This window comes from Psittacula echo (assembly GCF_963264785.1).
Source record: "Psittacula echo genome assembly, chromosome: 21".
Classification (NCBI taxonomy): Eukaryota; Metazoa; Chordata; class Aves; order Psittaciformes; family Psittacidae; genus Psittacula; species Psittacula echo.
This window is the reverse complement of record NC_137757.1, coordinates 2,820,911-2,836,706: the sequence shown is the minus strand read 5'-3', so window position 1 is coordinate 2,836,706 and position 15,796 is coordinate 2,820,911. Positions and strand designations below refer to the sequence as shown.

The 15,796-nt window shown below is 51.6% G+C and overlaps 2 protein-coding genes across 3 annotated transcripts; one reads left to right on the top strand and one right to left on the bottom strand.

Annotated features, from left to right (window-relative positions):
• The first annotated feature begins 66 nt into the window (after nt 1–66).
• On the top strand, nt 67–7,634 carry RBBP4 (RB binding protein 4, chromatin remodeling factor). 2 transcript variants are annotated; one of them, XR_013958273.1, is made up of 13 exons: nt 67–248; nt 1,053–1,200; nt 1,771–1,916; nt 3,025–3,198; nt 3,603–3,718; nt 3,868–4,028; nt 4,147–4,273; nt 4,362–4,439; nt 5,536–5,612; nt 5,727–5,784; nt 5,882–5,992; nt 6,542–7,445; nt 7,532–7,634. XR_013958273.1 is itself a non-coding variant. In XM_080632417.1 (12 exons), the coding sequence occupies exons 1-12, from the start codon at nt 233–235 to the stop codon at nt 6,605–6,607; spliced, it is 1,278 nt and encodes a 425-aa protein (XP_080488543.1). In that variant the 5' UTR covers nt 67–232; the 3' UTR covers nt 6,608–7,634. The 2 variants fall into 2 exon arrangements, 1 of the variants encoding a protein (XP_080488543.1); XM_080632417.1 differs by having other exon boundaries at nt 6,542–7,634.
• Nucleotides 7,635–8,525: 891 nt separating this feature from the next.
• SYNC (syncoilin, intermediate filament protein) lies at nt 8,526–15,328 on the bottom strand (the record flags this gene model as incomplete). Its single annotated transcript, XM_080632351.1, has 4 exons — nt 8,526–8,595; nt 9,795–9,919; nt 11,000–12,323; nt 15,186–15,328. The coding sequence occupies 4 exons, from the start codon at nt 15,326–15,328 to the stop codon at nt 8,526–8,528; spliced, it is 1,662 nt and encodes a 553-aa protein (XP_080488477.1).
• Nucleotides 15,329–15,796: the final 468 nt, after the last annotated feature.

Genomic DNA, 15,796 nt, shown 5'->3' with positions numbered 1-15,796 from the left:
TCCTCTTCGATTGGCTGCCGCCGCCCGGCGGCGGGCGGTGATTGGCCGGCGTTGGCGCGCGAAGGGGTGCGCGGCGCCGGAGCGGCACGCAGCAGGGGCAGGAAACAATAGAGCCGCGGCCGCAGGGTCCGAGCCCGGAGCGGAGCCGCCGCCCGCCCGCTGAGCCCAGCGCAGCCCAGCCCGGCACCGTCCGCCCCGCGCCCCGCCGCCGCTCCGCTGCCCCTGCCCCGCCATGGCGGACAAGGAAGGTAGGACTCACGGCACGGTGTAGGCCTCGCGGCGCGGCCTGCTCCGTGAGGCGCGGGGTATCTCCCCTCCCCGTCCCTACAACGGCCGCCGGGTTGAGGGGAGCGGGGCCGGCGCTCCTCGGTCTCCCCCGGGCCCCGCCGGCATGGCTGGGCCGCGCGGGGGAGGCCTGTGAGAGGGCCCTGCCTGAAGCAGCGTTTCTCCGCCCTCCCCTTTTCCTCCGCCTTTCGATCCGTTCGTGTCGCGCCCGCCGGGGGCAGTTTGTATTCTCTGGGCCCGGTTTGAGCGGGGAGGGCCGCCGGTGTAGTGCAGACAAAGGGGGGGCCACTGGGAGGCCGCTGCGCGCCCGCTCCTCTGGCTGGTGGCAGGTGGTGAGAGAAACAGGGCAGCAGAAGCAGCTTTGGGAAGCTGGGGTTTGGGAGCTGGTGGCTGCACCTGAACCGGTGTGTTCCCTGCTTTCCTGCATTTACACATCGCGATTCCGGGTTCTGCCTCTTCCTGAGCACCGAGTTTCAGAATTTTATTAGACTGAGCTGATGAAATTTGGCATCGTTAATGTCAGTTCCCGGCTTTACAGCCAGAAACAAGGATTGGCATATGCAACAGGGGGGTTTGAATCATCTGTGAGTATATATTGCGCCAGTTATTGGGGCAAATAGTGGAGAGTAATAGTGGAGTATAACACTCCAATGGAGTAGAAAACAGCAAACCAGGGTGTGAGGTAGTTGGCTCTCTGATCAATTGCCTGCTCACAGATACATGCATAAAGGCTAATCTGAGACATTATTCTTTTACTAAACCTTTAGCAGCCTTTGATGATGCGGTGGAAGAACGTGTGATCAATGAGGAGTATAAAATATGGAAAAAGAATACCCCTTTCCTGTATGATTTGGTAATGACCCATGCTCTGGAGTGGCCCAGCTTGACTGCGCAGTGGCTGCCTGATGTAACCAGGTAAATTCAGCCTCTTCCTTCTTTTTTAAGCAGAATCAGTAGTAAATCTAGGTTCACTTTTTGTGAAAGTAAAACTGTTCCTTTCTGCCTTAATCACTTTTTGTATCCTTGCCTTGTCATCAAGTTGAGGACTGTGAGCAATAGAGAGAGATTTAGGGACATGTCTTCTGTGTTTCACGCATTGGATTTCTGTGGTTTTCTTCTTCCAGCTTCACCCTTTACTAAGCAAAAACTTCCTAAAAACCAGAACTAGATCTAATTTCTGTATAGCCACCATTTTGCCCTGAGCTTCTATAATAATGCTCTGCTTGCAGTGAGCTTTGAGCCTCCTCAGAGTTGTGCTGAGGAGGAGCTGCTAAGGTCTCAGAGAAAGGAATGCTGCTCTATCAGTGTTGTGCTGTGAGAGTTTTAGGTTAAGATCTTGAATTCCAGTAAGTGATTTCCTCTGGAAGATGTGACTTTGGAGCAGAATAGTGCTAACTTGAAAGACTGTTATTAGTAAACCCTGTTGTAATCAGCTCAGTGTTTATATAACCCCCTTTTGCTCTTCGTGTCATTCTTCCCTTGCAGACCTGAAGGCAAAGATTTCAGCATTCACCGACTGGTCCTAGGGACCCACACTTCAGATGAGCAAAATCACCTGGTGATAGCCAGTGTGCAGCTGCCTAACGATGATGCACAGTTTGATGCTTCACACTATGATAGTGAGAAAGGAGGTAAAGGACCCAAGATTTGAGCGTATTTGCCTTTTCTTAAAGTTCAGAGTTTACTTCTAAACTAACCCATTTATTTCTAAGTGGTACCTGACTTACAGTCAAAAAACATAGCATTTGTCCAATATGTAATGTCTTAATAATGATGAAGAAAGAAGGTGGCAGGCTTATTGCAGGAGTATGTGGGGGAAAACTTCACCCCTCCCTGTTTCTCACCACAAATTGACACTGAATTTCATGGAGCACTGCTGCTTGGTACTTTTGTTACCACTTTTGCATTACAGAAACTCTCCAAGTGAGAAAGTCACTCCTGTAAGAGAATATTTTCTTTCAGAGGAGTCTAGCATTTCACATGTGCTGCTCTTGTCTGGATTCTGCTGCCTGCTGGTTGTGCCAGCCTCTCTTGGATAAAAGGTTGCTGTGTTTTGTTTGGTATGGCAGGCTTGAATTTGATGCTTTCTGTGGGCTTAGTTGGCTGTCAGCATTGCTGCAAGTTCACCATCTCTCATGTTTACTTGGTTGAATCAGTCTTTCTACTTGGTAAAAGTCCTTAATGATCCGATGTTTGCTCTTTTTGCTGGAAGTCTGGATTATTGCAATTAATATTGCCAGGGTTTTGCTGTGCAATTCTGTGGAATACTGAATTACTGGCACTAAGTAATACTGAATTACTTAGAAAGATAAGGCAGCTTTAGCAAGCTCTGTTTCTTACAATGTGGTGCAACGATTTGTTTTTAGCAGAACTTTGTCTATTCTGAAATGCTGATTGTGTTATATTTGAAGGGGAATTAACAGAACATCTGTTTCAAGTTTACAACAAATCTTCATGACAGTTTAGAGTTTTGGACAGAAGAAATTTGGGGCTTGTGGTGTTCAAGTTGAAAGAGTAGAATGTTTTCAGGAAGAAAAGGGCTTTGACTTAGTAAGAGTCCTGATATTTTGATGTTACAAATAGAGATGTTTAAAACAACCTCCAATTGAAAACGGGATTCTGTCTGTTAGAGCTGTTCGTTCAAAATGGGTGCTTGTTAGTACCAGTGATTGAGTCGTGGATGTTTGTCTTGGTCTGAAACTGGCTTCTTATTTACAACTCCTGAATTCTTCTTTCCAGAGTTTGGGGGCTTTGGATCAGTCAGTGGAAAAATTGAAATCGAAATCAAGATAAATCACGAGGGAGAAGTGAACAGGGCACGTTACATGCCACAGAACCCATGTATCATCGCCACGAAGACTCCATCCAGTGATGTCCTTGTCTTTGATTACACCAAACACCCTTCTAAACCAGGTGTCTGCTTCTTTATTATGTCTGTGCTTCAGGGATCAGTCAGCCCTTCCTTAGGCATGGTGGATGTAGTGAAAAAGAGGTTTTTTGACTCTTCTGTAGATACTGTAGCTTTAATTTAGACTGTACTGACTGCTTCTGGACCATCCAGCCACACACACACACAGAGGCAGCTTGGAATAATCTGCAATGTGCTTTTATTAAGCTGAGAAGACAAACTGAGTTACCTCAGTGCATTCTGTTTTAAAGAGGTGATTTTTCCACCAGAGAAGATAGATAGAGAGAGGGATCCTGTTGAAAATATCAAAGCAAAGTTTAGTAAAGCACAGTGAAACTCAATGGTTGGTATTCCAGGATGTGCTGGGAATGATACTAGGCACTAGAGTTTTTACGCTGCCTCTTTACAGACCCTTCTGGAGAGTGTAACCCTGATCTGCGTCTTCGTGGACACCAGAAGGAAGGTTATGGGCTGTCATGGAATCCAAACCTGAGCGGGCATTTGCTTAGTGCTTCTGATGATCATGTGAGTACTTCAGATAGAGTTGGGATACAGCCTGCACCCGGTGTCCCTTGGCAAAGGTCAAAACTGGTGCATTTTTTGAGGGGAGGGAGGTGAGGAGAGTGTCTCCTTTAAAGATACATTATTTTAACTGGTTTTCATATGTTTTAAAGACCATTTGCTTGTGGGATATTAGTGCTGTTCCAAAGGAAGGCAAAGTGGTGGATGCAAAGACCATCTTCACAGGGCATACAGCAGTAGTGGAAGATGTATCTTGGCACCTGCTCCATGAATCTCTTTTTGGATCCGTTGCTGATGATCAGAAGCTCATGATGTAAGTGGGGTAATGTCTTCAGAAACTGAGTCCTTCTGTCCCTCTTGCTTTCCTATCTGCTCCTCAGTAAAATGGGATATAAGTCTTTGTTTCGATGCCATGTTTTTTCCTCTTACAGTTGGGATACTCGGTCAAACAACACCTCCAAACCTAGTCATTCAGTGGATGCTCACACAGCTGAAGTCAACTGCCTCTCTTTCAATCCCTACAGTGAGTTTATCCTGGCTACAGGATCAGCTGATAAGGTACATCTACCTTGAACTTGGAACATGGTTAGCTTCTGGTGGCTGAGTGGTTACTTCAATGAAAAATGGCTTTCTCCTTTTTTCCTAGACTGTTGCTTTATGGGATTTGAGGAACTTGAAACTGAAACTGCACTCCTTTGAATCACACAAAGATGAAATATTTCAGGTATAGCAACATGTCTTTGTCATTTATGCACATAGTTCTACTTAGCTGTCTGCAAAAATGAAAACCAGTTTTTTCCACTCCATGTTTTTATTAAATGCACTTAAACCCTCTTACATTCTTCTTATCTGCTTATAATTTTGTGGCTTGTGCAGCTGGATAGTGCTTTTGGGGCGGGGGGAGAGCTTCAGATATAGGTAGGAGTGCCCAGCAGGCCAGGGGCAGATTGTAACAAGGAGCTGGTGTAGAGCATTAACCACCCAGCAGGGTGAAATGCTAGCAGCACTGAGTAGATGTGAATTATTCATGGCAGCAGATTGAAGCAGGGAGGCACAATGAAATGGCTGCAGTGTTTTCAGCTGCTCAGCTTGGTCCTGTTGGAAGGCTTTAGCCAGACCCATTCAAGGGGATCACTGGAACATTCTGTGACAATGAACAATTGCTAATTTTGCTGGTGTAAATATAGAATGTTGGCATCATGGGTAGCACGTGTAGGGCAGATACAGTATTTCCATCTCATGCCTTACTCAGAAGAGAAATATGCAGAGATTTTTTTTTTTGTAGAAGGATTACTAGTTAATCCTAGTAGTTACCCCTAAATAAAATTACACATGGAATCCTGAAATGGGGGGGTAGCGTGCAGAATGAGGTGTTCTGTTCTAATCCTGTGATCCTATTAAGTGCTATGTTTTGGAGCGATTTAGCTCTAGCAGAAGAACTAAATGTGAGATTTTAGGCAGTTAAGCTTAATAACTGATTTCATGTGTAAGCTGTACCTTCTGCTTAAGGAATCTGTAGTTTATATTTGTGCAGTCTTCACTAAGGTAAGGGACAGCTCCTGCCCTTGAGAGTTGTTTGCACTTTGTAACACGTGGCCTGTGTTAGAGGAAAAGTTAATGTGGTGCCTTTTTGATGCTCAAATGCCTTGTTGGTGTATGAATGTTCACAAACCTGTGTTAGAGTGTTATTATTGGACATATCAGTTTCAATTCTCACAGAGCTTTCATGGTACAAAATACGGTGGTGTTTGTTGTGAATGTCTTGTCATGTTACAGCTTCTCCAAACTAACTTCCTTTCTAAATTCATCCTTGCCTGTAGGTTCAGTGGTCTCCCCATAATGAAACTATCCTGGCCTCCAGTGGCACTGACCGCAGGCTAAACGTTTGGGACTTGAGGTAAATCCCAAATTGCTCACGTTCTCCTGACAAGGTGATACTAGGAATTCCATCAGACTGTAAAAGCTGAACAACCAACCCCTCACTTTTCCATTTTCGTCTCTTTTTAAACAGTAAAATTGGAGAAGAGCAATCCCCTGAAGATGCTGAGGATGGTCCCCCAGAGCTGTTGGCAAGTCCTTTGAATCTCACTATTTTGACCTATTACTCATCTTTGCAATGGAGATTTGAAAACATTCCCTATTTTTTTTTTCTATCCCCAACGCTAGTTTATCCATGGTGGTCACACTGCAAAGATCTCAGACTTCTCCTGGAATCCCAATGAGCCCTGGGTAATTTGTTCTGTATCAGAAGATAATATCATGCAAGTCTGGCAGATGGTAAGTTGTTTGGGAAGGGGCAGGTGAGAGATGCTGTTTTGCTGCCTGGATTTCAGCATCCCTGGTTTTATTTACAGCTCTTGGAATTACTCAGTAGCACTGCTTGAATCACAAAGGGACAGTGAAATCCACTTTAGATTTGGCTGAAACAATGGTTTACAAATACTTAGAGGTTGGGGGTTTTTTGTCTATAACTGGGTTCACAGGGGCTTTGTTCATACAGTTCTTGTGGAAGATGCTGCTGCTAAGTGGAAGACTTCATAAATGTACAGGAAATAGTCTGTTCATTGAAGTAAATCTTGCAATGCTTTAATGAGGCAGATTTCCACAAGCTACAGTAACTTACAGGGGACTTAGGATATGTTTTGGAGATGTGGCTGTTCTGAAAAAGATCGTTTGTTTTACTTTAATGTAAATGGCCTTGAGGGACCAGGGATGGGCAATACCTGCAGGTGAAAAGCTGCCAGTGTTTGAACAGTTCTAGCAGATGGAATCCCATTTGCTGTGGTGGGAAATGCTTCTGCAGTTCCTTCATCTCTTGTCTTGCAGGCAGAGAACATCTATAATGATGAAGACCCTGAAGGAAGCGTGGATCCAGAAGGTCAAGGATCCTAGATGACAGCCTTTTTCCTCTTTCTAGTCTTTTTCCTTCTCTTCCCTCTCAACCCTGATACTGACTTAACACTGGTTTTGAGACACACGTAGACTTTGTGTTCAGCCATCCTTCTGTAGATACCATCAACAGGCTTTTTAACCCAGACAGTACCCCCTGAGGGCTTAGCCCAGTGCAGCAGCCACCATGCTGTAGCTCCTCAGCCATATTCCTCTTGCACATAGGGCTGGCTGTCCCATTTTTGCTGCCTTCATTACACAGAGTTGGGTTTTGTTGGTTTTTCTTCTGTCTTTAGCTTGCTACAGCTGCAGACTTTTGCCTCATTTGAAAGGTTAAATCAGTAGAGCTACTAGAGTGTGCTTGAGCCAATGGAGATGATACAAGAGTTAATTCACTGGCAGGTCAGAGTGTGGAAGGTGTCATCCTCTTCAGTACAACTCTGAAGTCTTGGGATTCCTTTAATCTGTACCTTGTGGATTTTTCTGCCTCTGCAGATACAGACTTGCAGATTCTGACTTGAACTGCAGTTAAATTTCTTCCTGTATCTTTTGGTCTCTACTGATAATTCTGGGTTTTTCATTCCTTCCTTCCTTTCCCTTTTCTCCCATCTGCTGGGTGACAGCGGTTTGCATTCCTTAGCTATTCCTGCAGAGCATCATTCACCTTCCATGTATTTTGCTCTATTGTGTGTTTCTTGAGCTGTGTTTTCACATATATTTCTTTCCTTTCTGTGAAATGGTTTTTAAAACTTGGGGCCCCCAAGTTGTAAAGGTGTCTGGTTTTACCAACTGATGTACCGCAGATGGCATGCCTGGTAACCTCCAACGCCATTGGTAGCTGGTATGTGTAAAGCAAAATCAAACATGGATGAGCTACTTGTTTTAGGAGTTAGTCCTTGACCACTAGTTTCTGCACATCTTCACTAGGGTGTCCTGTTCCACCAGCAGCCTGTTACTCTCCATGCTCCTCATGACTAACTGCGTGTAAGTGCTTCAGATGGAATAAATTTTTCTACGTAAGTGCTGTGGAGCTTTGGGCTGATGTTTTCCTTCTGCCTTGAACTCCCTTTGTGGAGAGGAAAATGCACCTCTTCAGAAAGCAGAGTGTGAGCTCTGCCCATGTGTGTGTCCTGTGGGACTGGGGGCTGGTACAGACATCCCTGCGTTTGTACCATGTGGATGCTTCTTCCCCTCATTTCCACTGCTTTCTGTGTGAAATGAGAACTTAATATCCACAAGTTGTCACTGCACTGAAGTGTTGTTTCCACCTGAAGGGTGCTGCTCTCTGCATTTTGGGTCTGCCTTTAACCCTTGCCCCAGAAGGATGGAGTTTTGTTAGTCTGCAGCATGAATAGTTTGATGAAAGGATCCTGGGTTGACCCAGCCTATTTTCTCATTGAGGCACACCTTTGACAATTAAAGTACCCTTAAACTTTGACCTTTATTTTCAGTGTGAGACTTTATATAAAGTGGGAACCTATTGTCCACAAACCAGTTTCTCTGGCCCGTGGTGGAGCATGTCCCAATACAGTGGAGGCCCTTGAAATACAAAAGAAAACCCTGTTAAAAGCATAAAGCTTCCCCTGCCTGTAAACTTTGAAACTCAACTCTAGAACACTGGCTCCCAGAATGCTGCTTCCTGGGCAGGCTCATCACTCCACCCCTGCACCAAGACGTGTTTTCCCTAACACAGCACAACATACATCTGTTATTCTTCATCTGTGTCCATGGTTCAGTGCAAGTATTTGCTCAGCAGTTTCACTACTCGATCACCAGCAGCACCTTGAGAAATACACACAAGTGATTGTCCAGTATTCCTGGCTTCAGGCAGCTGCTGTGCCTCGGGTAGGGTAAGCAGCAAGAGATGTCCCTTGCAGATCCCTCTGTCCCTTACTCCTGCTACAGAGAGGGGAAAAATCCATCATTCCTGACAGTCCTGGTCTGGTTTGTCTTCTGATTTGCAAAGGTGGCCGTAGATTTCTAAGCAGCTCCTGTAGGGGTAGAAAGTCAGTTCAGGGAACTGAATGTTCATGGGAGTTACTCAGAGAGAAAACGGAAAGGGGACAGATGCCATTTCTGAAAACCATTATTTCTCTTCACAGTATGAAAGAACTAACTGGGAAACACTTAAACTGGCTCCGTACATGGTGTGGTGAGTGTTGGGATCAAACCTGGCCCTTCCAGAGCCCTTGGCAAACACCCCAGCTGTGACAGGGAATCTAACTTTTAGTGGGAGCCATGGGAAGAGGCAGCTCCGAGCTGTTGAGGTCCCTCCTGGTGCAAACGTGACACTTACTGAGATACATAAGGAGCCTGCAGGCATGGCAATTTGTGTGGTAAGAGACTGTGCTGCTATGCCCAGGCTCAAGTGCTGCCGTGGGCTTTAGATCTGGGATTTGGAAGGACCCTGAGCAGCACAGACAGGGTCTTTTCTCCCCTTTGCCTTTCCTTTTCCCTCTCCCCTTTTTCCCTTTCCCCTTTTCCCCTTTTTCCCTTTCCTGGTGTTGGGATCTGGGTTGAATTGTTAACACAGTCCCTCTCCTTAATCCATCTTGCAATGGCTGGTGCCATGCCAGGCTGACATGGAGATCTCTTCCCCTGTCCTTGTTATGCTAAAGTCTTACCTAGATAAAACCAATCTTACTGGTGGTAGGGAATGTGCAGTGCTTGTGTGAGGAGGTTTGGGTGGAGAAGGGGAATAAAGGGTGCTGAAGTGAGAGTGAAGCTGCAGAGGATGAAGTGTGCACAGCTGGGACTGCAGTAACACACAGCCAAGTCTGGTGGGTGAAACAGTCCCCAAACTTAGGGCCATTTTCTTCATCCCGTGTGATGAAGACCTGATGAAACCAGGAGACAGCTGTCTCACAAGGGAAAGTATCCACAGCAGCTTCCCAAACCTAAACCTCAGCTCCTGCCCACATATTCCAAAGGAAACCAGCTTCTGGGAAGGCAACCTCCACTGCCCTTGTGCCCAGGAACTTCCAGCAACTCCCTATTTGCTGCTGGGCAGAGGAGCTGCGGTTCCCATTGTGCTGCCCCACCAGACCCTATGCTCACACACCAGCCACATGCCCAGGAACCAGGCCAAGAGCTGGTGGTGTCTGACAGCTCTGTGACCACCAGCAGCCTCTTCACCACCATCCTCCTCCTCCCAGCCCCTCTGCACCACCAGGATGAGGCACAAACGCACTTGTAGATGGAGAGCTCCCGGTGGAGGCTGGTCCTCAGCTCCTCCAGCTCCTGGTTCTTGCGCTGCTGGAGCTGGACCCCGTTCTTGAGCTCCTTCAGCCTGTCCTCCAGCTCCTCGACCTGTTCCTGGGGAGGAAGAGTATGAGAGTGGAGTAGCTGGGAGAGGAAGGCTGTCCATGCCTGCATTCCCATTGAGGGACCTGTCCATGGTTTAAAAACCTCTGCAAAGAAGCCCTGGTTTACTACAAAGGTAAGAGCTTGGGCTGTGCTGGGATGTGCTGGGTCCTTCAGCTTCTCTCACCTGGTTGGTTTTGTCCCAGCTACTCTGGGTGTGTTTGGAGAAGCTGCCAGAACCCATGGATCAGGGGAAGACAAACAAGGAATGTGGGAACATGGAAGAGTGGAGCCACATCAGGGATGCCCCAAAGTCCTGTCCTCCAAGGGAGAGCAGACCCTGAAACCCAAGGCGAGCAGAGTGATGGGTGACCTGGTCCCAGCCCAGCAAGGAGGAGGTGCCATGGAGAGGGAATGTTGGCTTCCAGAAGCAGCCAAGCTGGGAGGAGGCAGCGGATCCAAGCTGAGAACAGGGAGTGTTGAAAAGGGGAGATTAATTGTGGAGCCTCTTTGCCAAATGTGCTCTTAGAGATATTGAATTGCCTCATCCCTCAGGACAAGGTGCAGGGGGGGAGGCCGGGTGCAGCCAGAAATAACCCTCCTGGGAAGCAGCCTGGCCCCTGGGCTGCAGGCACAGGAGGTGGGACCCTTCCTGGCGGTGAGAAGGGCAGGAGCTGCCTTTTGGAAGAAAAGCTGCTTTCCCCTAAAACTGACTTCTCCGAGAGCCTGAGCTCAGCCCTGTGCTATAGCACAAGTGGGGAGTGTGGGGTGCCTGTGCTCAGCTCTGGGAAGGAGCCCCCCATCCTGCTGCCATATCCCTGGTCCCTGGGGCCATTTCCAAGGGGCAGCTCAAACCCAAGTGGGAACAGCATCGAGAGAATCCTTCTTCCTGGCAGCTCATGGAGTGAAGCCTCAGCACTTTCCCACCACATCGCTCTTGGCAGGGGATGCTTTTGACCTCAACCAACAGGAGATATCCCATCTCCTTACCCTTCCCATCCACCCCTTGGAGCAACACCTGCATCACCTCACTGGGTGCAAAGAACACCCCCTCCTATCTGAACAAGATGCGAGGGATGCTCAGCCGCTTACCCGGTACTGCCCGACCTCTTCATCCCGCTTCTGCTTGGCAAGAACGATCTGCTCCTCCAGGCTCCGGTTCTGCAGCCGCAGCTGGCTCACCTCCCCCTGCAAGGGCCGCAGGGCTTCCTTCATCCCCTGCAGCTCCCCTTGCATCTCCTGCAGCGCCTTGGCGCCCGCCTCGCGCCTCTCCAGCAGCCGCAGCAGTTGGGGCTCGTAGTGCTCCTCCAAACCCCGCCGGCTCTGGGCCACGAAGCTCTCGAACTCCATGGAGAGCCGGCGGCTCTCCTGCAGGTACAGGTTATCCTGGCGGCATGGAGGAGCCTCCAGCCGCTGCCTCAAAACCTCCTTCTCCTTCTCGCAGGTCTCCTTCAGCTGGGAGAGCTCCCCGGAGAGCTGCCCTGCCTGGGTCTCCAGCTCGCCCCGGTAAGCAGCGTGCTGGGAGAGGTCGTGCCGCCGGCTCTCCAGCTGGTACTGGCAAGCCACGCACTCCTTGGTCACCTTGAAGAGCTTCTGCTTGATCTGACGGATCTCATCCTTCAGGTTGTCCCTCTCCAGCTCCACCTTGGCCAGCAGCCGGCACGCAGCCTGGATCTCCTCGTGGGCATGGCGGATCTCCTGCAGCGCCGGCTCCCGGAGCTGCCCCAGCTCTGCGATCAGGCTGTCCCTCTCCTGCTCCAGCTGCTCCACGGCTTCAATGCACTCCTGGAAGTAGTCCCCCAGCTCTTCCAGGGTCAGGCACTTCTGCTCCGTGCCCTCTGCCCCCTCTGCATCCATGTCCAGCGGGATCCCAGCCCCGTCTGTGTCCACATCAGTTGGAATTCCTGCCCTGTCTGTGTCCATGTACAGCGGGATCCCTACCCTACCTGCATCCACGTCCAGGATTCCTGCCCCATCCACGTCCAGCGGGATCCCTGCTTCATCCACATCCAGCGGGATCTCTACTCCATCTGCATCTATATCCAATGGGATCCCTGTTCCTCCTGCATTCACGTCTAGCAGGATCCCTGTCTCATCCACATCCAGTGGGACCCCTGCTTTATCTGCATCCACGTCCAGCGGGATTCCTGCCACATCCACATCCAATGGGATCCTGGTCTCAGCTGCATCCTGGTCCAGCTGGGGCATGGTTGGCTCCAAGTCAGCATTCCCACCATCTGTTTGGAGGTCTTGGCAGGCATCGGGGCTGTCCTCGAGCCAGGGCATCAGCCCCGGACCCACTGCAGAGTCCAATGGACTGTGTGCAGGGTCTGGGTGCAGAGCAGCTCCTGCTGTGGATGCTCCAGCTTCAGCCAGCTTCGGCTCTGGAGGGGGCTTGGGCTCTGCCATCAGGTCCCTGGGAAGGAGAGGAGACGTGAACCAAAGCAATGACAGTAACAGGTCTCAGCTCTTCCTCTCCACCTGGTGAGATGTGGATGCCCCTGTCACCCCAAGGCTGTGTCAATGGGGCTGGGCTGTGCTTGTACCCTCAGTGGTAGCTTGGACCCAAACTCTTGGCTTTGGGGTGGCCAAAAACAAGGGATGAAAACCTTTTTAAAGTGACTGCATGGAGAAGGAGCGAGGGATGCCAACCTGCACCCCAAACCCTAGAGCTACTCCGGTGCCAATGGAACTGCCACTGTGCCGCAGCCGATCTGCCCCAGCAGCACCGGTGTGACTGGCACGGGGCATTCCCAGTAAAACCTGCCGGGATGGCAGCAGTGTGGGATAACCTCACGGGAAGGGAATGTGCTGCTAAAGCGCAGGCGGGCTCTGAGATGGCTCCGATGGAGTCAAACACCATACACGCAGCGCCTGAGTGAGCGGCTTCTGCAGCAGGAGCCGGGCGAGCTCCTCTTTGCAGAGTCATCGGACCCTGACGTTGCCCCCAGCACCGGTACCTGCAGCTGCCACCACCAAATACCCACGTCTCCCATTCACCCGGGTGCTATTTGGGGCTGGATGTACAGGACGATCCTCAGGGATGAGCTGGGGCTTCTCCCACTGCCTCCAGGAGCCGGTGGGCTCAGCAGGAGGATGCTCTCACCTCCCGGCCACGCTGCTGAGCTCATGTCTAGTCATTCCCTAAGGAATGAGCGCAGGCTGGCACTCGCAGCAACGGCTTTAAGGAAAGAACTGATTTTCACCGGTACTTTCTCTCCTAATAAGGGAGTTTTCAGCGGTGCTGACACAGCCCAGCCCGGGCTCAAGGGCCGGAGAGGGGGCAGTGCCTGGGAAAGGTAGGGAAAGGCTCCGCTTCGGTTTTCCATACCCTGCCCCGCTGCCACGGCTCATTTCTCGAAGTTCTCAGCCCTGCTTTCACGGGCAGGGTGGCAGCGCAGGGCGCACATCCCGCCTTCCCAGCGGGGTGCAGGCTCGGCCGCACACACCACCCCTCATCCCGGGGCTCCCCAGCACTCCTTGGTACCCCAGAGGGACCGTTCCCCCCCTCCAGTCACTTCTGAGGGTCCACGGATGGTTCCTGGGAGCTGCACCTCAGGTCCCCCCCTGCCCCTGCCCCGCAGGCGCTGGGTCCCACCTCTCACCTCACCCGCACCCATGGGTGAATCCCAGCCCCGTTCCCCCTCATCGCTGCTCGCCCCGGGGGGGCTCTTACCTTCCTCCCCTGGAGCCCGGCGCCGCCGGCTCTGCAGTGCACATGGGCTCAGCATGGGGCGGGGGGGGCTATTAATAAACAGGGCTGGAAATCAGACTCCTGGAGCAGCCGCTTCTCCCGGCCACCGCCTGCAGCGCCAGGGACTGCTTCCCTCCGCCCCTGGGAGGAGGAGGAGGAGGAGGGCGGGGAAGGCCAAGCCGTCTGCATCCCCGGCAAAGGCAGCCGCAGGGGCTGGCTGCAGCCAGCCCGCATCCCTGGGGAGCATCCCCCCCGTCCCGCTCCGGCTGTTCCCACCCATGGTTTAAAGTGGAGGTTTGCTTTGTGCAGCCTCAAACCCTCCCTTCCCCACGGTGTTGAGGGATCCCATCCTGCTGGGACAGGATGCAGGGGGCTGGGGGGGGGGCCCGATGTGTCCCCACTGGGGCTGTGCAGGGTTGTGCCTGTGACACGGACAGCAGGAAGGGGAAACACAGGAGGATGCAGCACATGGCCACCAAGTGCTGTGGCCTCATCTTGACCAGAAGTGGGGTGCCCCAGGATGATGCACGTTATTAAAGCCTATTAATGTACTAAACACCAGTATCTCACGGTTCTTTAGATGCTCCAAGTTGGCCCCACCAACAACCCAGTAGCGGCAGGGCGCAGCCTCTGCTTCCCCTTCCTCCCGTAACCCATCCCTGCCTCCTCTCTTCCTCCTTTGCTTTGGAATGGAGGAGGTAGCGTATCCTGTGGCCACACTCCTAAGCACCCAGCAGTGACAATGCCCTCACCACTGCCCTCACTGCCACCTTCACTGCCCACCACAACTGCTTTCCATAGCACCCATCCTCATCCTCCCCACTCTGACATTCCAAACCAGCGCTTTGGCAGTTGTATTAGTAGCCTATATCTATCTAAACCCCATATTTTAGCTCTACTGGCTCTATTCAGCTTTATTGGCATGGGTGCCACAGCCTGGGCTCGCAGCACAGCCACCCCCCATGGCACTGGAGCCAACCAAGCCTACCTTGGCCAAGCCCCGGTCCTGGTGCTGCTCAGGAAGTCAGCACTCTCTGCTCAGGAAGTCACCAGCTTACGTGCCCCAACATCACCCAACAACACACCCGGAGCTTACAACGTCACCCGGTGCCACCCGTCACCAGTGCCACCAGCGCCACCAGCACCTTGCCCAGCCCGGCTGTGAGATCAGGTTGGAAACGCCTGCGCTGGCCCATCCTCCGGGAGCAGGGCTTTAAAAGGCAAAGGGACATTTGGGTGCATTTTTTCCTGCCCTTTTTTTTGGATCCTGTTGCTTTTTCCAGCACGACACACCTTCTTGTGCTCCCTTTTTTTTCCATGAAGCGCCTCTATTTGCGCCGAGACTTTTGACTCAATAGGAGAGGAATGCTGTTAATTCACACAGCTTGTGGGTATAAACATCCATCCAGAGCTGAAAGCGCCAAGGGGAGAAACCCGTGGGTCCATTGGGTGGGCTGGGACCAACAGACCCTCGGAGGGGCCGACGGCAGCGGCGCTGCCAAGCCCTGGCTGGGGTTGATGTGATGCGGTGCCAAGGGCAGGGTGGGGATTGAAGCACCTCAGCTGTTCTCAGTAAGAGGATACCCGGGCCCCGGCCCCGCACGGGGCTGTTTTGTGGATATAACCAGGCAACGGCCGGCTCCGGTGTCACAGCCGGACCCCGGAGCGCTCGGCAGAGCCTGGACACGTGCTGGGTCCGGCCGGCACTGGGAGCCGCCGTCGTCCATGATCCGGAGTGGACTTTGCCCCGGCAAACAGAGCTGGCAGGGAGGCACCGGCAGCGCGGCTGGGGGAGAACAGGAAAGGCAGAGGAGACAGAATGTTCCTGCTGTTGGAATGAATGGCTCCGGGCACTGCCCCGCTGCTGGATCCGGGGGTTGTGGGGAGCAAAGAGCAGCTCTGGGTCACTTTGCCTCCACCCCAGTGACTTGGTGCTGCCATCCCCTTTCCCGGTGGATCTTTTCCTACCCATCACACACAGCGGATCTGCCCCAAGGGCAGGGACAGAGCCCGCACTGTGGCCTCGCCACCTCCACCAGCTCTCCTGGCATTGCCCCCTGGCACCACAGTGGCAGCTCCGGCAGTGGCCCTGTGCTGTCCCCCCTCAATGTTTATGTCTTGAGGGAGGCTTGGCCAGCTCTGAGTCCTCCATGGAGCAGCACCAGGGGTGCCCAACCTGCTCAGACCCTCGTGTT

Excerpts from the sequence above, each read along its gene's own strand:
- RBBP4 (XM_080632417.1), top strand. Across the intron at positions 1,917-3,024 it reads CTATGATAGTGAGAAAGGAG|AGTTTGGGGGCTTTGGATCA; the intron begins GTAAAGGACCCA and ends TCTTCTTTCCAG. Across the intron at positions 4,029-4,146 it reads GATGATCAGAAGCTCATGAT|TTGGGATACTCGGTCAAACA; the intron begins GTAAGTGGGGTA and ends TTCCTCTTACAG.